Source organism: Mastigoproctus giganteus, chromosome 13 (genome assembly GCF_048544385.1).
Source record: "Mastigoproctus giganteus isolate SK-2022 chromosome 13, ASM4854438v1, whole genome shotgun sequence".
NCBI classification, from domain to species: domain Eukaryota; kingdom Metazoa; phylum Arthropoda; class Arachnida; order Uropygi; family Thelyphonidae; genus Mastigoproctus; species Mastigoproctus giganteus.
The window spans coordinates 108,657,313-108,682,647 of NC_143587.1; the positions used below are offsets into that span (position 1 = coordinate 108,657,313).

At 39.8% G+C, this 25,335-nt stretch overlaps 1 protein-coding gene across 1 annotated transcript in view; it reads left to right on the top strand.

The window, feature by feature from the left end:
* Positions 1 to 25,335, top strand: part of LOC150076348 (phospholipase D1-like) — a 601,970-nt gene that overhangs the window by 90,995 nt on the left and 485,640 nt on the right. Inside the window, exon 6 of the mRNA XM_090387327.1 lies at positions 11,185 to 11,293. Coding sequence (XP_090243453.1) covers positions 11,185 to 11,293 — 109 coding nt within the window. The remainder of the gene's footprint in view (positions 1 to 11,184; positions 11,294 to 25,335) is intronic.

Sequence of the window (25,335 nt, forward strand, 5' to 3'; positions counted from 1 at the left end):
AGCCAAAGAGAAAAACAAGTTTTTTAGATGCAGAGGAAGTAATATTTGAAATGTGCTTGTGCCAAGAGAGATTAGAAGTCAGAGTAATCCTCAAAAGAGATATATCATCTTGCCTAGAGATCGTAGATTCAGCAGGGTGAGGTTTCTCAAACTGGAAAGTGGAATGCAATGTGCTATCATCGGCAAAACTATGGATAGGATTTCCAGTCAATGGAAGAAAGTCATTAATATACAAGAGAAAAAGAGTGGGAGAAAGAACTGAACCTTGGAGGACACCAGCATTACTGGAGAAGTTAGAAGACAGAGAGACGTCTACCATCACCCTCAGTGAGTGGTCAGAGAGAAAACTGGATAACCAGTTACAAAAAACAGTTGGAAAATCATAAGATGGAAGCTTGTTTAGAAGACCTTTAGGCCAAACATGATTGAAAGCCTTTGAGATGTCAAGCGCAACTGCTTATGTTTCACCAAACTTTTCCATTGAATTTGTTCATAGATGAGTAACATAAGCCAGAATATCACCAGTGGATCAACACTGACGGAATCCATACTGGCAATCGTTGATCAGATGAAAGGTTTCTAGATAGTTTAAGAGTTGGCAGTTAATTGATTTCTCCATTACTTTAGAAAGAATAGAAGTAATTGCAATGGGGAAATAATTGAATGGGAGGGATTTGTCACCCTTTTTAGGAACTGGCTAGATATGAGCAAATTTCCAAGCAGAAGGAAAAACACCTTTGAAATAAGAAAGTGAAAAAAAGGTGGCAAAAAACAGGAGTAAGTTCAGGAGCGTACATTTTGAGAACAAGTGGAGAAATAACATCAGGAGCCAGGGCTTTCTTAGCATCAGAATTTGTAAAAATCTTTCTGACATCCTTTTAATGGAAAACCACAGGAGGCATTGAATGGAGCATGCTGGAAGGTGTTTTACCAAGATCATTAATACATGAGTTAGAAGAAAAATGGGATGCTAGCAGGTCCGCTTTATCCTCGGCTGAAGTGACAATAGAACCAACCATCTGGCTTTGACAGAGGTGGGAGCAGAGATGGGTAAAAGTTGTGCCCACTAGCTTTGGCAAGAGACCAGAATGCTCGGCTACCATTAGGGCAAGAAGCAAGTTTTCTTCTCATAGCCTGTTCAAAATCTAGTTTGGACTGATTAATAACTAATTTATAATTGTTGCAAGCTGTGGTTTAGGCAGAAAATGAAACCGAAGAAATGGAAACAAGCCATTTACGATATGTAACGTTCGTCTCTTGAATATCCTTAGCACATTTATTGAAAAACCAAGGTTTAGATAAAGGACGAGATTTTAAAGTGGAATAAAGGTTTCTTCCTACAAGAATAATTTCACTGACAATATCTGAGCAAACTTTGACATCAGAAGTTTTGAAACAGTAATCTGACCAAGGAAAAGAAATCTCGCAGGTCATCCCATTTTGCATTCTTGTAATGCCAAACAACACAAGGTTGGGAATAGCCATGAGATAAAGGTTCCATTGGAGAAGAGACAATCACCAAGTTGTGATCTGAAGTGCCTAAAGGACCTCTCACTTCGACCATGTACTTAGAAGGGTTGTTTGAAAAAGATTAAGCATGTTGGTTGAATGATTATGATTTTTCGGTATTCTTGTAGGTAAATGAACAATCTGTGCAAGGTCATTAGTAATTGCAAAAGCCTCAGCATCTCGACCAGCTAGGTCGGTGTGACTAGAAAACGGAAGCCAGCTGGAGTTGTGAACATTAAAATTACCAAGGAAAATTACCTCACTGTTAGGAAAGTTGGTCTGGAGAAAGTCAAGTTGCAAAGAGAGGAAGTCAAAAAGCTCCAAGTGATTAGTGGGAGAACGGTAGAGACAACAGATGAATTTTACACAATGAGATAGAGAGATTTTAAGCCAGAGAAGATCAAAGAGAGAGTAGATTCCAAATTTCCAAGTCTCTGACAGGGAATATCAGAACGGACATATGCCCAAGTAACACCTTTGAGGCAAAAGGAATCATACGAATAATTTGGGTATCTGAGATGAGTAGTAGTTGAATCAACCGATAACTGAGATTCTGTCAGAAAAAGTACATGGGATTTGACAGACTGCAAGTGGAAATGGGGCCTCCGTAGCCAGGTGGGAAGGAGCAGCAGTGCCTAGCACATTCTTCTTGATTACACCGGGGTTCGAGCCCGTCACCACCAAGTACGGAGGATGCAGAAAGGTCAGGGAATGACCACTGCATATCCCAGAGCAATATGGCCTTAGTTGCTAATGCTCCTAAAAACCAAATAACTACAACAACAGCAATTGGAAATTTACATCGTTAAAATTAGATTGAGACCACATATATTTGTGAAATGAATTAGGAAGTGCTTGAGAGGTTTAGATCTTTTTGCAGATAAGCTTGCTCTATTAGTTTGACAATTCATGGTGTATTCAATAGTAAGAAAAAGTGTGTGGGACATGCTGTATGAAGTAATGAAATTTTTGGATATGGCGTACACATAGTTAAAATATACCCAGATCATTGACATAACGTGGCCTCGACAATGCTCCCCCGCATACACACTACTCGGACTCTCTCCAGTCACTATCTGGCAGAGTAGAGGTAGCAAGATTATATAAGGTCATTAGTAATTGCAAAAGCCTCGGCATCATGACCAGCTTGGTCAGTGTGACTAGAAAACGGAAGCCAACTGGAGTTGTGAACATTAACATTTTCAAGGAAAATTACCTCACTGTTAAGAAAGTTGGACTGGAGAAAGTTAAGTTGCAAAGAGAGGAAGTAGCATCAACAGCAGGATCATCAACAGTTCAACCATCGATAAGTGAACCAATCTTATTCATCCCCTTACTTCTAGAGTTTACATAAGTAAAGAACTATTTGCTGATTTTCTTTGCATCCTTTGCCAAAGATTTCTCGTAATCCGCCTTTGCCTGCCTAATCTCCTTTATGACTTTGTTACAGACCGCTTATATCTATCATAGGCTTCCATGTCACCCATTAATTTATATGTATCTCATGCATTTTTCTTCTCTGCCATATGTCTCATTAGTTCATCTGATATCCATTTAAGCTTAAACCTTGAACAATATTTGTTAGTTGGTATGTAAAGCCTAGTAGCTTTCAAGATAAATTCTTTGAATGCTTCCCATTTTGAATTTTCTGTTGGCAACATTATCAGTTGATCCCTCTGTATAGAATTTAAATACTGTCTCAGACCACCATAGTCATCTTTATGAAAGCAAAACCCCTTTCCTTTACCCCTGATGGTAGTTACCTCTTTGAGTAAATTCCACTTCATCACACTGTGATCACTGCCACCTTGTGATTCCTTTATCTGCAGATTCTTAATGCATATAGGATCACTACTGATAATCAGATCAAGAGTATTACTCCCGCTAGTTGCCTCCTGAACATGCTGATGTAGAAACCAATCATCCAATAAATCCACAAAAGCCTTGCTGGTGTGTGAGTGACCGATCCACAAATTCCAGTCAATATCTGGGAAATTAAAATCCCCCATTATAAGACTCTCTGATTTACGGGCCCACTCTGTTTCCCTGTACAGCTTCTTATTATACTCATCAGAGTCATTAGGCCTATAGCACACTCCTACTCTCAATTTTGATCTCCCAATACGTATGTCACACCAAACTGACTCGACACTGCACCATCCAGCGATGTCGACTGGCTTCACTTCCTTGAATTTTATGTGTTTCTTAACTAATAGCATAACCCCTCCTCCCTTCCTATCTTGTCTATCCTTCCTGTACACATTGTACTCCCCAAATTTCAGTTCTGCATTCCTTATATCTGTGTGACACCACGTCTCTGATATCCCAACAATATCTGCCTTTGATGTTTTGAGCAATACCTCAAATTCATCAAATTTATTTACCAAACTCCTAGCATTGGTGTACACGCAAGTATACATGCACCTGTTCCTATTCTTAGCTACCCTAACAATCATCTAATATCCATTTAGGCCTAAACCTTGAACAATATTTCTTAGTTGGTATGAAAAGTTGATTCTAATGTATAGAATTTAAAAACTTTCTAAGACCACTGTAGTCACCTTTACAAAAGGAAAAACCCTTCCTCTTACCCCTGATGGTAATTACCTCTCTAAGTAAATCCCACATCAGTACACCGTGATCACTGCCACCTAGTGGTTCCTTTATCTACAGATTCTTAATGCATGAAGAATCACTGCTAATAATCAAGAGTATTACTCCCTCTGGTTGCCTCTCGAACACGTTGCTGTAGAAAACAGTCAACCAATAAATCCATAAAAGTCTTGCTAGTGTGTGAGTCAAATTTGTTATATACGTTATCAAGTTACATTATAATGTAATTGTATAATGTTACATTATAATGTAATTATAATGTATAATGTATAATGATCACAATGCTAAATTAGTTATATCCTTAGCTAAATATAAAAAATATATGCCGAAAAAGTGATTAGTACCTTCAAAATACTTATTTATTACAATTAAAACCGTACTATTTTTCTACACTATGATATATTCTCGAATGTATGGCCGTCATTCAGTGCAGCCACGATTTCTCGAGCTCCTTAATTTTGAATTATTTAATGTGTTTAAAGTGTTTTCTTCCACTGGAAAAGTGTGCCAGCTGAAAGAACTAAGCAAGCGGATTATGTGGGTGAGAAAATCTTTGTCATTACCAGAGTTATCTTGCGAGAACCCTCTCATTATCTACTTAATCTCATTAGGCTTAGCATTCTGCCGACCGCACACTAACGTGTTTTGCTGTAATCACATACGCATTGTTGATAATTAGGCTTAGCGGTTTCACTATTTCTACTTAAAAAATAAGAATCAGGGGTTTGAATGATATTGGCTATCATCTCCATCATCAAACAAACAGGTACTTCATGTTTTATACTTTTTTATGCTATTGCTTCCATTATATTAGCTCTAATCCGTATACAGACAGCAAATATTAGTGCCCTAAAGGCATATGACGACATCGTGGTCAACCTTGAGAAGTCACAAAGCCCTGCGCTGCTGAACCCCCAGGGTTTTGTTAAACTCTCCTATTCTTTCAACTAAAATACAAGTGGTTTTAATTCTCTGCAGAAAAGTAATTAGTCGGACAAATTTCAACCTAAAGGCAAAGTATGGCAGAATCAGAAATTTCGACAAGCACTCTCACGTGCTTCCGTTGTAAAGTAGATCATCAAAAAGCAGTAATCCAATGTACGTCATGTCGGCAATCTTACTGCGCGACCTGTACCAAATGTGATATCAAGCGGTTCAAAAAGCACCGACGTCAAAAGTACATCTGCCCATTCTGCAAAGAAAGTAAAGAACAAATGACAAATGCAACGGAACATGTGGATATCCAGAATGACACGGAGGTCGAAAATAACAAAACAAACATCCAAACATCAAATTTTAGTCAGACTCACGCTGCATGTCAAACTGACTCAGTAGCGGTTAACCCGGAACGTGAAATGGACTCAGATGTCTGCTTTCAACAACCAATCATCGCGACACATGAAAATCCTGTGGAATGTAGGAAACAAAGCCAAGGGGAAAGTGCCCTCCTTAATGATGAGCAAAACAGGTTCCTGAAAAACATTAATGGCATCTATACAGAACACATGAAATTGTTCCACATGCAAACTACAGAATTTCTGGAAAACATAATGTGGAAACTCACATCAATCTCTGAAAGTCTGCAGAATTTATCTGAGGAGAACCGGCAGCTTCGTGTTACAGAACAATGACATGAAACAAGAAATAGGTCTCCTAACCAATCAAGTGTGTCAACTAGCAACCTTATTTATGCCAAATGAAAACAGTATATCCAACGTCCCACACAACATGGCTCAGGGAACCTCGGAAAACAAGCCACAAGAAATAGAATTGATACACTTTTCCAATGCTAAAAGGAATTATACTCCCCAATTTATGTATAATGCAATGCCTCATATGCCTATCACCCTTAGCCCAATGGCAGCCGTAACACAAGGAGATAACAATCAGCTTAATAGCGAAAATGCAGAGCTGAATGACTGTAACTCACCCAATTCTGCATCTAATAACACTGGGGGCAGCCACTTAAAGACCTCTCAGGTGGCCCTCTCCACAATACCGACCCAAAATCCTACTAAATCTAAAAGGTTAAAGGAGACAATCAATACTGGAAAGGATGCATCAAAACCCACATTTGCAGAAGTAGTCACCAGCAAAAAAGATGATGAGAATAACCAAAAGATCCCACCAGCAGGGCTCATAGGCAGCCTCTACTCCCTGGCATCTCTCACCGACCAACATGTTCACTCAAAAGAAACCCGGATGACATATTCAACATATCAGAACATGGAACATGAAAGACAACATGGCAATAGAGATGCCAAAGAACTTTCCTCGAAGGGTACTATTGCTAATTCGTACAATATCACAGCAGTTCAGACTCGTGGTTGAATCTTTATATCTCGACTGGAACCGACTACTAAACCAGAGAGCATTAAGGCCATGTTTACAGAAGTACATAGGATGAATATTGATGTGAGACAGAGAAGAACCAAGTATCCAACCTACGCCTCTTTCATCCTTACCTGCCACCCAGAGAAGATGAGCTTCGTACTGGATCCAAGGCTTTGGCCCCCTGGAACCCTCGTCAAACCCTTCCTAGATCAGAAGCCAAGAACCGCAATAAACCACGGACATCAACATCAAACGCAATAGCAGTTAAAGCTACCAAGCTCCCAAGCCAACAAAACGCACGAGAAACCAGATAACTTCACTGAGAACAAACTTACCATAGGAAACAAACTGTCCACATATCAGTCAATCCAACTCTCAGCAGATTATAATGACAATCCCCAGGGCTCCAGACCTGTAAAGAATATCCCTGTACACATCGCAATGCACAGTAGACCAGTGCGAAGCTTAAAAAGAGACTTGCCACCTGTACGAACTCCAGTTACTATGGCTACCACCATTCGAATTGTCTATCAAAATGCAAGGAGTATTTGTAACAAGCTAGACACTGTCGAACAGCTTCTCCTCTCTAAATTCTTTGATATTCTCTGCATTGCAGAAACGTGGCTTGGGAATGGGCGGGACTCCCTTGCCTGTGCTCCTCAGGCTGGGTACCAGATGCTCAGTTCCTCCAGAGAGGATCGTAGAGGGGGGGGAGTCGCAATATTCTATAATACCACTATCTTCTCATTGACACATTCTGTGGTAACCAAATCCCTTGCATTTGAAGCTGCTATGGTATCCCTCAAGCTCAATGCCAACCTGATAGACATAGCAACAGTATACATTCCACCAGACCCAAACAGTGACATCATTGAAGATGTGATCCACTGGCTGGTAAATCACCTCCATGCCGCTGCTAAGCACATTATTTGTGGAGACTTCAATCTTCCACCTACTCTCACACATCTTAGTAGGAAACTCATTAGTAGTATGAATTCATTGGGTATTGCCCTACTTAATTGCCACCCCACGAGAGGATCTAATCTCTTGGATCTGATATTCTCCTCAGCACCATGCGACCTCGAAGACAGTCCTCAAAACCTATTTCAATCCGATCACGAACCCATTGCCTTACTCCTGCACTTACCCGCACCTAACTTTGATATCCAAGGCCCAAAAAAGAAAAAAGACATCACAGCACCCAAATTCATTGATACACCACGATGTATCGAAGCTGCATCCTCGATACCTTGGCAGGTTCTCAATAATTGTGATCTCGAGCTAGCTGTGGACCTCATGACTAGATGGATTCGAACCATTGCAAGTTATGGTGCTACAAAGACTGTCTGCATCACTCCCCGTTCGAGAGCTTGGTGGACACCAGCACTGAACAACAGCTTTCAACAAAAACAAAATCTGCATAAGAGATGGAAAGAATCAGGCGCTATACAAGATCGTATTGCCTTCTCCAGAGCCCGAGCAATTTTCAACCGTCAGAAAATATTTGCAATTAAAAAGCATTTAAATTCAACCCTACGAAAAGGCAAATCGTTTTATGACTCTCAGCACACAGGAATTCCTAAGACACTGGACCTTGAACTGTGGATGGAACACGTTGCACGGTTCTCAAAAACTGTGGGCCCGGTGCATCTAGGCAACTTACCCATTAACAACGTCCCTACTGATATGCTCGCCACCGTTCGCATCACCAGGAAGCAGCTTATAACTGCTATAAATGGATTGCCACCCACTGCAACTGCAGGCCCCGATCTTGTGCCACAATTCATGATTAAATGTCTTAGCTCGTTTATTATCGATCCGCTACTATCAATTTTTAACTGTGTATTAACGCAGCACTACTTTCCCCCTCTTTGGAACAGATATGCTGTGAGGCCACACCCTAAATGCCAATCTGCAACCCTCATTAAACAGTTCAGGCCAATCTCTCATTCTTCCAGCCTCTTGAAGCTCATGGAGAAGACATTACTTTCCACCATCACCAATCAAATCATGCCTCACAAACCCCCACAGATCCACTATGGCATTCCAGGTAGATCCACAGTCACCAATTTAACATCGATAACCAACACCATTCTTAGTGCACTAGAAGCTAAAGCAGAGCTTTCTGTCACCTACATCGACCTGGAAGCTGCTTTCGACTCCATCAGTATCGCCTCACTTGTTCACCTCCTAGAAAACTACTTCTACATAAAAGGTGACATGTTGTGGTTTATCACAGCCCTGCTCTCTGAGAGAACCATTCTTCTTAAAGCGGATCAACACACAATCTGGAGAAAGATCACTGCAGGAGTTCCCCAAGGCGGAGTTCTCTCCGGAGCATTATTCACCGCAGTCCTTCTTCCGTTTGTGCAACAGAGAGAAGACATACTATGCTATGCCAATGATATTAAGATATTTACTCAGATTAACCCCGGCGAACATCTCTCAAACATCAATAAAAAGATCTGTGAAAAGTTACGTAACTTAGGATCCTATCTCCGTCAATTTGGCCTCCTCATTAACCCTGCCAAATCAGCACAAATTGTCTTTTCTCTGAAGCGCCAACCCACTGAAATCCAAGCCTCTCTAGACGGCATTCCCTTCCCAGTGGTCAAGGTGCATACAGACTTGGGAGTAGTCTTCGACTATAAACTGAGCTTCAACCCCCACATTGACAAGCTCACAGCAAAATTCTGTCAAATGCGCTGGACCACAAAACAACAACTGCTCCACGTTAGGGATTTGGATGTGACTCGTCGATACGTATACACCTCAGTATACTCCGTCGTACTGTATGCCTCGGAAATTTGGGGGTCCGCGGCCCCTACCAACATCAAACGCGTGTACTCCGCCGAATACTGGCTCCTTCGTTGGATCACGCAAAAACATCGTTGCCCACCCCAGCAAAGAACAACTGCGATGGCGAACTCACTTAATTTTGCCCGACTTCCAGATCTTGTATTTGAAAAACGCCTCGTTCTCACTGTCAAGATGACAACCGGAATGGTCTCGGAGCCAAGCATCTGGGAACTGTGTGGCTGGAGAATCCCTCTACCCGGACTGAGGTCAGCTCCCACGCTCACAGCTGACTATAACAGACTATCGCTCAGTGACCACTTTCTCCCCAGGGAGATGCTCCCCACAATCGTTTCAATTGACGGCGACCTCTGTAGGTTTGTGAAGGATCGGAGGTACCGAAGACAGATCCTTAAGAGCCTGACCTTGGCCAGGCAAAGTGCACATTGATAAGGGCAGCATAATAATAATGCCCAATATATTGTAAATATTGTTCAAAGCACGATGTCTTTATGAATATGTTGTAAATAAAGTCAACAATATCTTTATGAATATAAATAATAATATAACATAATGTAAATATGAATACCTTTATTATTTCATTGTAAATACTGTCAAAAGCATATATTCTGTAAATAATCTGACATTGATTCTATTTTATTGTTGGCACTGGGGGATGAGCCCGAACTTCGATGTGGGCCCCATTCCCCCAAAGCTATTGTCCACCAACCAATGTAAAACCCCTGGCATTGCTGCTGTGAAGGGTCTATTGTATATACCATGTTTGTATACAATAAAGATTAAAGATTAAAGATATTCCAGCCAAAACACCAATACGATAGCAGTGTGTGTTGGAAGTTGTATCTTATAAAATCACTAGCTAAATTTAAAAAAAAATAAGCTAACGAATGCTACTAAGCCTATTTAATCTATTTGTAAAACCCAAAAATATGTTAAATAATCAAAAAATACAACAGATATATGCCCAAAAGGTGGTTAAACCCTTCAAAATACTTATTTATTACAATTTAAACCTTACTATTCTTCTGAGCTTCTGGTTACTCTACAATATTCCTGCCAAAAACACCGTTATGATAGCAGTTGGCGTAGTGAGTTGTAACTAAAAAAATCACTAGCTAAATTTAAAAAATAAGCTAACGAATGCCACTAAGCCTATTTAATCTATTTTTAAAACACAAATTAATACACTAACTAATCAAAAACACGATAAAATTTCAATGAAAACTTATTGGCTTGCAGCAGCTACAAAATTCTGTCTTCACCAAGTGACACCTGTTGATACCTCTTGCTGTTCATTTCCATAAAGCATAATTGAACAATTATTCTATGCCATGATATCGCACCCTTCCGATAATTAGTGAAGGGCATTCAGTTCTTTTTTTATGGGAGATGCTTCCAGTTTTCTAAGCTATTGAATCAACTCAGGATTTATCTTGTTAGACAGCTCCACATTTTAAAATTTCTGAACACAGTTTTCACAGCACTGTTTCAGAGATTTTGTTGCAAGATAAGTTTCTACAATAAAAAGTTGCTATTGTATAGCAAATGACCTCTGACTGTGAAACATTACTATCGACACAAACTGATTGAATTATTGCAGTTGCTTTGTTGTATTTATCATATTGATGCCAAGTGTCATTGCTAATAATGAATACTATTTACTACAGCTTCAAATATGTCCTTTTTTGCTTTGGGCTATGTGACTTTATGACACTATTATTGTTTTTATGGGAAAATTGTATTCAACTTAAGTTAAATCAACTTTTGCCACCTTTTCTAGGATTGTAATTAGCAAAACGTCCAACGGCCACTTGTATATTTATAATTAAACAGCAGTTGACTGTAACTGTTTGGCAGGAGGTTTAGTGTAAGATCAAATGTGTAATCACAGGTTTTTCTTTTACTTTGCAGACACAGAGAAAGAAGGAAAAGTTTGAAGTATAAACAGCCACCTAAATTACCAAAAATTTCCTATCAGCCTGATATTTTGTTAACCGAAGTGCAGCTTCCTGATAGACTAGTAAGATTTTTAAATATTATACTTTTACTTATATCGAATGAAAAGCTTTCTGGGTTTATCTGGGTGAGGCAGTGTTAGGTGGGTCGGAAAACTGCTATATTAGATGGATTCACAGATTAATAGATTAACGATAAAAACGCAGGCAGAGGTGAAAATAGTAGTAGTAGTAGTAGTGGCATGTGATGCAAGAAAGCAAATGTATGAGCTTATGCAGCATCAGCCAAAAAAAAAAAAATCACACCAAATGCCTGTCCAGTTCCTCCTTAAATTTATTCAAGCTATCAACTTCCACAACGACAGATGGAAGTTTGTTCCAGCAATTAACCACCCGCTGGCTAAAGGCAAATTTCCGCACATCTATTCTACATCTGTCTTTACTTAATTTGAATTTATGCCCCCTTAGGTTCGTAATCTGAACAAGTGGAAGGATCCCATCAGAATTCAGTGTGCTCAATCCATTCAAGGCCTTATATACCTCAATCAGATCACCTCGCAGGTGCCTAGTCTCCAACCACTGCAATTTGCAGAACTTAAGCCTCTCTTGGTAAGAGGATCCCTTCATTCCCCTCACCAATCTTGTTGCCCTTCTCTGTACCCGCTCAAGTAAATCTACATCCTTCCTAAAATGAGGTCTCCAGACCCGTACGCAGTACTCAAGGCGTGGCCTGACAATTGCCTTATACAGAGGGATAATCACCTCCTTTTCCCTGCTAGCAAAATTCCTATATATCATTGACAAAACCCCATGACCTGCCCTGGCAGCCTGTCTGCATTGCTCAGAGAACTTCGTATCTGACTGCACAATTACTCCCAGGTCTTTTTCATTTTCTACCACCTTAAGTGTAGTACCACACAGTTGGTACGTTTCTCTGGGGTTATTTCTACCCATATACAGTACTTTGCATTTGTCAAGGTTAAACTTCAGTTGCCACTTCTTAGCCCATCTACCCAAATTATCTAGATCCTGTTGCAGTAGCAGACTGCCATTACTGTCATTAACAACCCTGCCAACCTTTGTATCATCTGCAAACTTCGACATTAAGCCTGATATACCTTCATCAATATCATTGATAAATATACAAAACAACAGTGGACCTAACACCGAACCCTGTGGGACTCCACTAATAACATTAGTCCAAGAAGAGCAGCTCTTATTGATTACCACCCTCTGTCTTCTCGCACTTAACCATCCTTTTATCCATTGTAGCAACTTACCCTTAATACCATTCTGCTCCAATTTGTACAATAGTGTTCCATGCGCAACAGTGTCAAAAGCTTTCCTGAAATCCAAATATATGATATCAAAATTGTTTTTTGCATCCAGTTCCTTTGTAACCACATCATAATATCCTATCAGGCGCCTCTGTAGCCAGGTGGGAAGGAGCAACAGTGCGTAGCACACGCTTCTTGATTAGACCGGGGTTCGAGCCCGTCACCACCAAATACGGAGGATGCGGAAAGGTCAGGGAATGACCACCGCATATCCCTGAGCAATATGGCCTTAGTTGCTAATGCTCCTAAAAAAAAAAAAAAAAAACCAAAATAATATCCTATCAAATTTGTCAGACAAGACTTTCCCTTAACAAACCCATGCTGTGTCCGAATTATTGCTGCAGTTTTGTCTAGATGATCCTGCAATGCATCTTTAACCAGCGACTCCATTATTTTACCCGGAACAGAAGTTAAACTAACTGGTCTGTAATTACTCGTGTCACCCTTCGATCCCCCTTTGTGAATTGGGGATACATTTGCACATCTCCAGTCCGTCGGAACCTCCCCTGAGTCCAAGGATGCTCTCATAATTATGGCTAAGGGTTTGCTTAGTTGCCTTGCCGCCTCCTTTAATATAACTGGATAGATCCCATCCACCCCAGGTGCTTTTCTTACGTTTAACTTCAACAATTTCTCTTCCACTTTGCTCTCAGTTATTACAAGATCATTAAGCACCCTGCTACAATTTGATAACCTTCTGCCATTTTCAAACCTTAATAATTCCTCACGTGTGAATGTAGACGCAAAATACTCATTCAGTTTGTTTGCTATCTGAGCAGGATCATCAACAGTCGAACCATTGATGTCAAGTGGACCAATCAGATTCATCCCCTTCCTTTTAGAGTTTATATAAGTAAAGAAATCCTTGCTGTTTTTCTTAGCATCTTTTACCAAGGATTTCTCATAATCTGCCTTCGCCTGCCGAACCTCCTTTGTGACCTGATTACAGATTAACTTATATCTGCCATAGGCTTCTGAGTCGCTTGATAATTTATATGCATCCCATGCATTTTTCTTCTCTGTTACGAGTCTCATTAGTTCATTTGACAACCATTTAGGCCTAAACCTTGAACAATATTTCTTAATAGGTATGAAACTTTTAGTAGCTTCCACGATTAATTCCTTGAATGCTTCCCACTTAGCATTTACTGTTGGTAACATTGTCAGTTGATCCCACTGTACAGAATTTAAAAACTGTTGGAGACCACTGTACTCGCCTTTACGGAAGCAAAAACCCTTTCCTTTACCCCTGATGGTAATTAAATCTTTAAGTAAATCCGACGTCAGTACACTGTGATCTCTGCCACCTAGTGGTTCTTTAATCTGCAAATTCCTAATACATGAATGATCACTGCTGATAACCAGATCAAGAGTATTACTTTCTCTGGTTGCCTCTCAAACATGCTGCTGCAGAAAACAAAAGTCTGACTAGTGTGTGAGTGCCCAACCCACAAGTTCCAGTCAATATCTGGGAAGTTAAAATCCCCCATTATAAGACATTCCGATTTACTAGCCCACTCTATTTCTCTGTACAATTGTTCATTGTACTCATTCGAGTCATTAGGCCTATAACACACTCCTACTCTAATTTTTGCTTTCGCAGTGCTTATGTCACTCCAAACTGACTCAACAGTGCACTGTTCATCTATATCAACTGGATGCACTTCTTTTGATTTTATATTTTTCTTTATTAACAGCATAACACCTCCTCCCTTCCTATCCTGTCTATCCTTTCTGTACACATTGTACTCCCCAAATTCCAGTTCGGCATTCCTTATATCTGGGTGACACCACGTCTCCGATATCCCAACAATATCCGCCTTTGATGTCTTGACCAACACTTCATATTTCATCAAATTTATTTACTATACTTCTAGCATTGGTATACATGCAAGTATACATGCACCTACTCCTATTCCCAGCCACTCTAACACATCCCATATACCCACCTGTTTCACGATGACTGACATCCGTCCCTGAAACTCCCAACACCCCTCGCTCCTGGTCGCTACTTATTCTAATAGAAGTTGTGCAAGAATCACCTTCACCTCTGCCTACTGCTACTGTTAAACTATTAGTCCTTGTATCCCCCCAAGCTATCAGTTTTCTGACCCACCTAACACTGCCTCCATAGCATCAGCAAATATTCTTGCACCCTTTCTATTTAAGTGTATCCCGTCCCTGTAGAAGCAATCTCTCCTGTTAACAAGTACAGTCCAGGCTGAAAAAAATTCTACCCCTTGAGCCTTGCACAATCTTACCAGGGTCGAATTGATCGACAAGGCTCTCATCATATACTCCCTCCTATCGTGTCTGGGCAGAATTGCAGACACTTTCAAATTCAACCCTACTTCATGGCTTTTTTTCAACAGTGACCTGTACTTGTTAAGTAATTCTGCCGGTCTCCTACTCTTAATATCATTAGTGCCAATGTGTACAACTATATCACCTTTTGTGCCCTTAAAAGATGATATCTGCTCTACAACGTCATCAACCTTTGCCCCTGGCAGACATACCCTGGTCCTGTTCCATCTATCCTTTCTACAAAGGAAGTTTCCCGTTTCCCTGACAATAGAGTCACCAACAACTACTAGTTCCTTTGGGACCAGCGCAATCTGCCTTGGGGGTTGCCGCTGTGTTGCGTGATGACCAAGTGCAAGCTCTGGCGTTGATGTGGGCAGCTGAGAGCCTGATGGGCCCCTCAATTTAGATCTTTCGAGATTCCAGACTACTGCTTCTCTTGGAAGGAGCAGTCTGAAAAGTGATGTACTGGGGATTTTGAGGGCTGCTGGAAGTCATCATGGAATAAGTAAATACATGGGTTGTGTTAGATTAACTAAGAATAAGAATAGGTGTATGTATATTTGCATGTACACCAATGCTAGGAGTATAGTAAATAAAATTGATGAATTTGAGGGGCTGGTGAAGACATCAAGGTTGATGTTGGGATATCAGAGACATGGTGTCACACAGACATAAGGAATGCAGAATTGGATGGGGAGTACAATGTATACGAAAAGGATAGACAAGATAGAAGGAGAGGAGGACGAGTGATGCTGTTAGTTAAGAAACGCAAAATCTAAGGCAGCGCATTAGAAAAACCAAGTTGATAGTAGGAGGGTGTTATAGGCCTAATGACTCTGATGAGTACAATGAACAACTTTACAGAGAAATACAGTAGACCGGTAAATCAGATTGATTTATAATGGGGGGATTTTAAGTTCCCAGGTATAGACTTGAACTTGTGCATTGGTCACTCACACACTAGGAAAACTTTTGTGGGTTTATTGGATGATTGTTTTCTGCAGCAGATAAAGGAACCATTAGGTGGCAGTAATCACAGTGTAATGATGTGAGATTTAATTTAAAGATTTAACTACTATTATGGGTAAAGGGAAGGGTTTTTGCTTTCTTAAAGGTGACTATAGTGGTCTTAAAGATTTTTTAAATTTGATACAGTGGGACCAACTGATGATGTTACCAACAGAAAATTCTAAATGGGAAGTATTCAAGGAATTAATCTTGGAAACATTAGTTTCTGTTTCAGGTTTAGACCTAAATAGATGTCAGATGAACGAATGAGATTCATGGCAGAGAAGGAAAGTGCATAGGATGCATATACATTATCAGGCGACACAGAAGCCCATGATAGATATAAGCTAGTCTGTAATCAAGTCACAAAGGACTTTAGGGAAGCAAAGGCAGATTACAAGAAATCTTTGGCAAAGAATGCAAAGAAAAAACAGTAAAGACTTCTTTACTTATGTAAACTCTGCAAGGAATGGGATGAATCAGATTGGGCCGCTTGACATCGATGGTTTAATTGTTGATGAACCAGCTGAGGTAGTTGACAAACTGAATGAATATTTTGCATCTACATTTACATATGACAAGATCTGTAGGGAAGTGGAGGTCAGAATCTTATCAAACTCTAGCAGGCTGCTAAATTATTTTGTAATAATTGAGAGTAAAGTGGAGAAGAAATTTTTGAAATTGAACATAAGAAAGGCACCTGGGGTGGATGGGATCTATCCAGTTATATTAAAGGAAGCAGCAAAGGAAGTAAGCAAACTCTTAGCCATAATTGTGGAAGCTTCCTTGGACTCAGGGAAGGTCCCCTTGGACTGGAGATGTGAAAATTTGTCCCCATTTCTCGAAGGGGGATTAAATGGTGACACCGTAATTACAGACCTGTTAGTGTAACTTATTTTCCAGGGAAAATAATGGAGTCACTGGTTAAGGAAGGAATGCAGGATCATCTAGACAAGACTGCAGTTATAGTTCATACACAGCATGGGTTTGTTAAGGAAAAGTCTTTTCTGACAAATTTTGATTGGATACTATGATGTGGTCACAAAGGAACTGGATACAAAAAATAATTTTGATATCGTGTACTGGGATTTTAATAAAGCTTTAGTTACTGTGGCACACAGAAGACTACTGTACAAATTGGAGCAGTATGGTATTAAGGGCATGTTGCTACATGGATAAAAGGATAGTTGAGTGGGAGAAGACAGAGAGTGGTTATCAATTGATACTGCTCTTCATGGGTTAATGTTATTAGTGGAGTCCCGCCAGGGTTCAATGTTGGGCCCATTGTTGTTTTCAGTATTTATCAATGATATTGATGAAGGTATATCAGGGTTAATGTGTAAGTTTAAAGATGATAAGAAGGTTGCCAAGATTGTTAATGACAGTAATGATAGTATGCTACCGCAACAGGATCTGGAAAAGTTGAGCAGATGGGCTCAGCACGGTGGCAACTGAAGTTTGATATTGACAAATGCAAAGTACAGGTAACCCCCGCTTAACGCTGATCATTCGTTCCGGAAAAACAGAGCGCTAAGTGAATCCGCGCTAAGCGAGCGCCGCTTTCCCATAAGGTAACATATGTATTTGTGAGCTGCGGTCGGTGCCATAGGATATTTCCTAATCAATAATAAACGGTAATGAAAAGATGCACAAATGTCGGTCAAAATATTTAATATTCAAATACTTGCACATATAAAATATTCTGCATTACATACGTATAATTATGTGGTAACTACTTGCATATCAAAAGTAAACAAAATTCCAATTAAAATAATGAATTTAATTGATTTAATTTAATGGATGAATTTAATCATGAAAAATGTGTGGATTTTGAGTTGAACTTTGGCCCTCTTCCAAATAAACTAAAAGGGGTATTAATTTTAAATGGCCTGCAGCGTTACCACCCAACAATAAAGTCCCGATCCTTCGCCGCTTTGAAACTTGGCATGTTTTTTGTTCTTTCAAAATGAAACTTCTTTTAGGCATTCGTTTCCACAAAAGTCCTGCTTCATCTATGTTAAAAACTTGTTGAGAAGTATAACACATAATACCCCTCTTCAATAATTTTAACAAGTTCTTTTTTGAAAATTTCGGCTCCTTAATCTGCACTAGCGGATTCTCCCGGTATTTTAAGTCTATTCTACCAGTTTTAAATGGTTCCACATTTTTTTTTTTTTTTTTTTTTTAGGCGAGTTTTCTTCAGATCATCGTATTGGATAATCTCTCTCTCTCTCTCTCTCTCTCTTTTAATATTTAACTTAACTGAATTCTGCATTGGAATATTATCTTCAATAAAATTAGTCTTTCCATTTCAATCCTAATAGCTGGTCTAGTCCTAGTTGCTTGCAGTGGAACAGCTATCTTTCCCGCTGCTAAAATTAATTCTTTATTTTTTCATAATTGTACTTACAGTTAAATTTGCGAGTCCTAAATTATGGCACACATCCGCTTGTCGTTGACCGGAATCGATTCGCTTCCAAACGTCTAATTTAATTTTCAAATTCAGTCTTTTTCTTACATTTATAGTCTTCGTACTGCACCCGACTTAGCTCTTCAAAAATATAACTGCGTTGGTTGAATTAATTATGATACAATGTTCAAGTAAACTGTCCGTCATGCACGATGTCTAATACTGTACTGAGTGATGACTAACTAGGCTTCGGATAAATGCATATAACGCAAATATTACAAGCAATATATTTGATCATTTTTTAACATGTTGATCTCGGAACTATGTAACAAGTGACTGTACTTAAATTAGCGTGCGAGAAAATTTCACTGAGCGTGGGAAAATTGCTCAAGTCGGCGTGGGAAACGTTTTAATGCTGTTTTGCTATTCATTTTCAAGCTATCGACTCCATCAGATGAAACGATTTCGTTAAATAAGTCAAAAATGTAATCTGTAAAAGAGCGTTATAGTGATCTGTGACAGCGTTATAGTCAGATACGGGTTATAATATAAGAACAGCGTTATAGCGAATCAGCGTAAAGCGAACCGCGTTATAACGGGGGCCTGCTGTACTGCATACACCAATATTTTTCCCAAAACGAATCATTATTAATAATTTATGAAACAATTATTTTATTGCTATTCCTTTAATTTTTTCAGATTATGATATGTTATCCGGAGTAACATACCAACTGTGTGGTACTACACTCAGGGAAGTGGAGAATTAAAAAAAAAATCTGGGGGTAATTGTGCAGATAAATTTGAAGTTTTCTGAGCAGTGCAGACAGGCGGCAAGAGTAGCTCATGGTGTCTTGTCAATAATATACAGGAATTTTGCTAGCAGGGATAAGGGGGTGATTGTCCACTTGTATAAGGCAGTGGCTGGGCCACACCTTCAGTACAGTATACAGGTCTGGAGGCCTCAAAGATGTAGAACTGCTGGAATGAGTACAGAGAAGGGAAACGAGATTGGTGAGTGGAACATAGGGTTGATGTCACCAAGAAAGACGTAAATTCTGCAATTTGCAGATAATTGAGGAGTATAACGCCTTGAATGGTTTGAGTAAGCTCAAAGCTATTGGGCTCAGATTACTCACCAGAGGAGACATAAATTCAAATTGAGGAAAGACAATTGTAGAATAGATGTGCGGAAATTCGTCTTTAGCCATTAGGTGGTTGATAGTTAGAAGAAACTTCCATTTGTTGTAATGGAGGTCAACAACTTAAATAAGTTCAAGGCAGAACTAAACAAACATTTGGAGTGAATGGTGGGTGAAATGAGAGGGTTTTTTTTTCTTTTCTTTTTGGCTGATCCTATATTAGCTTGCTTTCTTGCATCATATGCCAATGCTAATTACATTTACCATTTACACCCTCTTCTATCTCCCTTTCTCTCTCCCCACATCCCTGTTCACTGTAAGCATTTATGGTTTGTTTGTTTGTTTGTTATTTGGTTTTTAGGAGCATTAGCAACTAAGGCCATATTGCTCCAGGAATATGCGACGGTCATTTCCTGACCTTTCCGCATCCTCTGTATTTGGTGGTCACGGGCTCGAACCACGGTCTAATCAAGAAGCGTCGCTACGAACTGCTGCGGAGGCACCTTATGGTTTGTAAATCATTAAATTAATTATTCAGCATTTATCAAGATAAGATTTTTAAGTTTAACCTCAACATTATATAAGATATAAGTCACCCAGATATAAGGAATGCAGAACTGGAATTTGGGGAGTACCATGTGTACAGAAAGGATAGACAGGATAGGAAGAGAAGAGGTGTTATGCTGTTAATTAAGAAAAACATAAAATCAAAAGAAGTGCATCCAGTTGATATAGATGGACAGTGCACTGTTGAGTCAGTTTGGTGTGACTCTATTGTCAGGGAAATGGGGAACATGCTTTGTAAAAAGGATAGGTGGAACAGGACCAGGGTATGTCTGCCAGAGGCAAAGGTTGTTGATGTTGTAGAGCAGATATCATCTTTTAAGGGCACATAAAAGGTGATATAGTTGTACACTTTGGCACTAATGATATTAAGAATAGGAGACAAGCAGAATTACTTAACAAGTACAGGTCGCTGTTGAACAAAAGCCGTGAATTAGGGTTGAATTTGAAAGTGTCTGCAATTCTGCCCACACACGATAGGAGGGAGTATATGATGAGAGCCTTGTCGATCAATTCGGCCCTGGAAAGATTGTGCAAGGCTCAAGGGGTAGAATTTTTTTCAGCCTGATCTATACTTGTTAACAGGAGAGACTGCTTCTACAGAGATAGGATACACTTAAATAGAAAGGGCGCAAGAATATTTGCTGATGCTATTGAGGCAGTGTTAGGTGGGTTGGAAAACTGCTAGCTTAGGGGATACAAGGACTAATAGTTTAACAGTAGCCACAGGCAGAGGTGAAGGTGAATCTTGCACAACTTCTATTAGAATAAGTAGCAACCTGGAGTGAGGGGTGTTGGGGGTTTCAGGGACGGACTGCAGTCATCGTGAAATAGGTGGGTATATGGGATGTGTTAGGGTAACTAGGAATAGGTGCATGTATGCTTGCATGTATACCAATGCTAGAAGTATAGTAAATGAATTTGAAGTGTTGGTCAAGATATTAAAGGCGGATATTGTTGGGATAGCAGAGACATGGTGTCACCCATATAATAGGAATGCAGAACTGGAATTTGGGGAGTACAATGTCTACAGACAGGATAGAAGGGAGGAGGTGTTATGCTGTTAATTAAGAAAAATATAAAATCAAAAGAAGTGCATCCAGTTGATATAGATGAACAGTGCACTGTTGAGTGACATAAGCACTGCGAAAGCAAAAATTAGAGTAGGAGTGTGTTATAGGCCTAATGACTCGAATGAGTACAATGAACAATTGTACAGAGAAATAGAGTGGGCTAGTAAATCAGAATGTCTTATAATGGTGGATTTTAACTTCCCAGATATTGACTGGAACTTGTGGATTGGTCACTCACACACTAGTCAGACTTTTGTGGATTTATTGGATGATTGTTTTCTGCAGCAACATATTCGAGAGGCAACCATAGAGAGTAATACTCTTGATCTGGTTATCAGCAGTGATCATTCGTGTATTAAGAATTTGCAGATAAAGGAACCACTAGGTGGCAGTGATCACAGTGTACTGATGTGGGATTTACTTAAAGATTTAATTACCATCAGGGGTAAAGGAAAGGGTTTTTGTTTCCATAAAGGTGAGTACAGTGGTCTCAGACAGTTTTTAGATTCTGTATAGTGGGATCAACTGACGATGTTACCAACAGTAAATTCTAAGTGGGAAGCATTCAAGGAATTAATTGTAGATGCTACTAAAAGTTTCATACCTATTAAGAAATATTGTTCAAGGTTTAGGCCTAAATGGTTATCTAATGAACTAATGAGACTCGTAACAGAGAAGAAAAATGCATGGGATGCATATAAATTATCAGGTGACTCAGAAGCCTATGGTAGATAGAAGCAGTCTGTAATCAAGTCACAAAGGAGGTTAGGCAGGCAAGGTAGATTACGAGAAATCTTTGGCAAAAGATGCTGAGAAAAACAGCAAGGATTTCTTTACCTATATAAACTCTAAATGGAAGGGGATGAATCTGATTGGTCCACTTGACATCGATGGTTCGACTGTTGATGTCCCTGCTCAGATTGCAAACAAACTGAATGAGTATTTTGCGTCTACATTTACACATGAGGAATTATTAAGGTTTGAAAATGACAGAAGGTTATCAAATTGTAGCAGGGTACTTAATGATTCCGTAGCCGAGTGGGCAGGAGCGGGAGTGCGGTAGCACACGCTCTTTGAGTAGACCGGGGTTCAAGCCCCTGACTGCTGAATACGGTCGATCTGCCAACCCGCACTGGACCAGCGTGGCAGATTATGGTCCATTTCCCTCAGCATGAATTGTTGAGGAGGCTTCCATCCTGCAGTGGGTTGATAATAGCTGCACTTTACTTTACTTTTTTTACTTAATGATTTTGTAATAGTTGAGAGCAAAGTGGAGGGGAAATTGTTGAAGTTAAACATAAAAAAAGCACCTGGGATGGATGGGATCTATCCAGTTATATTAAAGGAGGCGGCAAAGCAACTAATTTAATAATTATGGTTAAGGGTTAAGCAAACCCTTAACCATAATTATGAGAGCATCCTTGGACTCAGAGGAGGGTCCCACGGACTGGAGATGAGCAAATGTATCCCCAATTCACAATGGGGGATCGAAGGGTAAAAGAGTAATTGCAGACCAGTTAGTTTAGCTTCTGTTCCGGGTAAAATAATGGAGTCACTGGTTAAAGATGCATTGCAGGATCATCTAAACAAGACTGCAACAATAATTCAGACACAGCATGGGTTTGTTAAGGGAAAGTCTTGTCTGACAAATTTGATTGCTTATTTTGATGTGTTACAAAGGAACTGGATGCAAAAAATAATTTTGATATCATATATTTGGATTACAGGAAAGCTTTTGACACTGTTGCGCATGGAAGACTATTGTACGAATTGGAGCAGAATGGTATTAAGGATAAGTTGCTACAATGGATAAAAGGATGGTTAAGTGGGAGAAAACAGAGGGTGGTAATCAATGAGTGCTGCTCTTCGTGGACTAATGTTATTAGTGGAGGCCCACAGAGGTTAGGTGTTGGGTCCACTGTTGTTTTGTATATTTATCAATGATATTGATGAAGGTATATCAGGCTTAATGTCGAAGTTTGCAGATGATACAAAGTTGGCAGGGTTTTTAATGACAGTAATGGCAGTGTGATACTGCAACAGGATCTAGATAATTTGGGCATATGGGCTAAGAAGTCGCAACTGAAGTTTAACCTTGACAAATGCAAAGTACTACATATGGGTAGAAGTAACCCCAGAGAAACGTACCAACTGTGTGGTACTACACTTAAGGTGGTAGAAAATGAAAAATACCTGGGAGTAATTGTGCAGTCAGATATGAAGTTTTCTGAGCAATGCAGACAGGCTGCCAGGGCAGGTCAAAAAGACCTGGGAGTAATTGTGCAGTCAGATATGAAGTTTTCTGAGCAATGCAGACAGGCTGCCAGGGCAGGTCATGGGGTTTTGTCAATGATATATAGGAATTTTGCTAGCAGGGAAAGGAGGTGATTATCCCTCTGTATAAGGCAATGGTCAGGCCACGCCTTGAGTACTGCGTACAGGTCTGGAGGCCTCATTTTAGGAAGGATGTAGATTTACTTGAGCATGTACAGAGAAGGGCAACAAGATTGGTGAGGGGAATGAAGGGATCCTCTTACCAAGAGAGGCTTAAGTTCTGCAAATTGCAGTGGCTGGAGACTAGGCACCTGCACGGTGATCTGATTGAGGTATATAAGGCCTTGAATGGGTTGAGCACGCTGAATTCTGATGGGATCCTTCCACTTGTTCAGATTACGAACCTAAGGGGGCATAAATTCAAATTAAGAAAAGGCAGATGTAGAATAGATGTGCGGAAATTTGCCTTTAGCCAGCGGGTGGTTAATTGCTGGAACAAACTTCCATCTGTCATCTGTCGTTGTGGAAGTTGATAGGTTGAATAAATTTAAGGAGGAACTGGACAGGCATTTGGAGGGAATGGTGTGATTTTTTTTTTTTTTTTGGCTGGTGCTGCATAAGCTCACACTATTTGCTTTCTTGCATCATATGCCACTACTACTACTACAACCTCAAGGACCATCTTCACCACACACACTTCTCAATGTCACCAGCAACAATCATATGTAAAACAGTGGTCATCATGGCAGTCTTGAGGGCATTATTGCCACTGATCACATTCTACTTGGAAGACAATAGCTGGAGACTGCCTTGCAACATTTTTTGTCAGAAATTATATTCAAAAATTTGTCAGAAACAGCCAGAGATGTTGAAAGCTGGTGCATTTCATAACTGCAAGACCTCATATCCCAATCTGTACATCATAGTGATGTACAGATTGGGTGATGTACAGATACAAACCTGTACATCATAGTGATGTACAGGTTTGTATATCATAGTGATATACAAACTCTTATACCTCACTCCGTTATTTATGATCGCAGACGATACGAAGGTTGGCAGGGTTGTTAATGGCACTAATGACAGTATGCTACTGCAAGAGGAGATCTAGAAACGTTGGGTAGATGGACTTGAGAGGTGGCAACTGAAATTTAACATTGGCAAATGTAAGGTATTGCCTATGGGTAGCAGTAACCCCAGCGTAACATATCAACTGTGTGGTAGAGAATGAAAAGGACCTGGAGGTAATTGTGCAGCAGATATGAGGTTTTCTGAGCAGTGCAGATGGTCTGCAAGAGCTCATGGTGTCTTGTCAGTGATATACAGGAATTTTTCTAGCATGGATAAGGAGGATGATTATCCCCTTGTATAAGGTAGTTTTCAGACCCCCCCCTCCCACCTTGACTAACTATACCTCCAGGTCTGGAGGCCTCATTTTAGTTAGGATGTAGAGTTGCTGGAACGAGTACAAAGAAGACCAACAAGATTAGTGAATGGAACAAAGGGTTGCTCTTACAATGAAAGGCTTAAGATTTGCGAGGTGATCTGATTGAGTTGTATAATTGATTTGAATGGTTTGAGCAAGCTCAGTGCTGATGGGATTCTGCCTCTTGCCCAGATTAATCCTGAGGGGACATAAATTCAAATTTAGGAAAGACAGTTGTAAAATAAATGTGCAGAAGTTTGCCTTTAGCTACGTGTGGTTAATTGCTGGAACAAACTTCCATGTTGTAGAAGTTGACAGCTGAAATAAATTTAAGGTAGAATTAGACAAACATTTTGAATGAATGGATGGGTGAATTGGTGAAGTTTTTTTTTTTTTTTTTTGTTGATCCTGCATAAGCTTGCTTTCTTGCATCATTTTTCTCTATTAATGCTAATGCAAATATGAGACCAATAGAAGTGTTTGCCGTATGGTCAAAATTAAGAACATTTTGATGATTCTGGATCGTTGCACAGCATGTTCTGCTGCAACTCTTAAGTTGACAAAGTTTTATA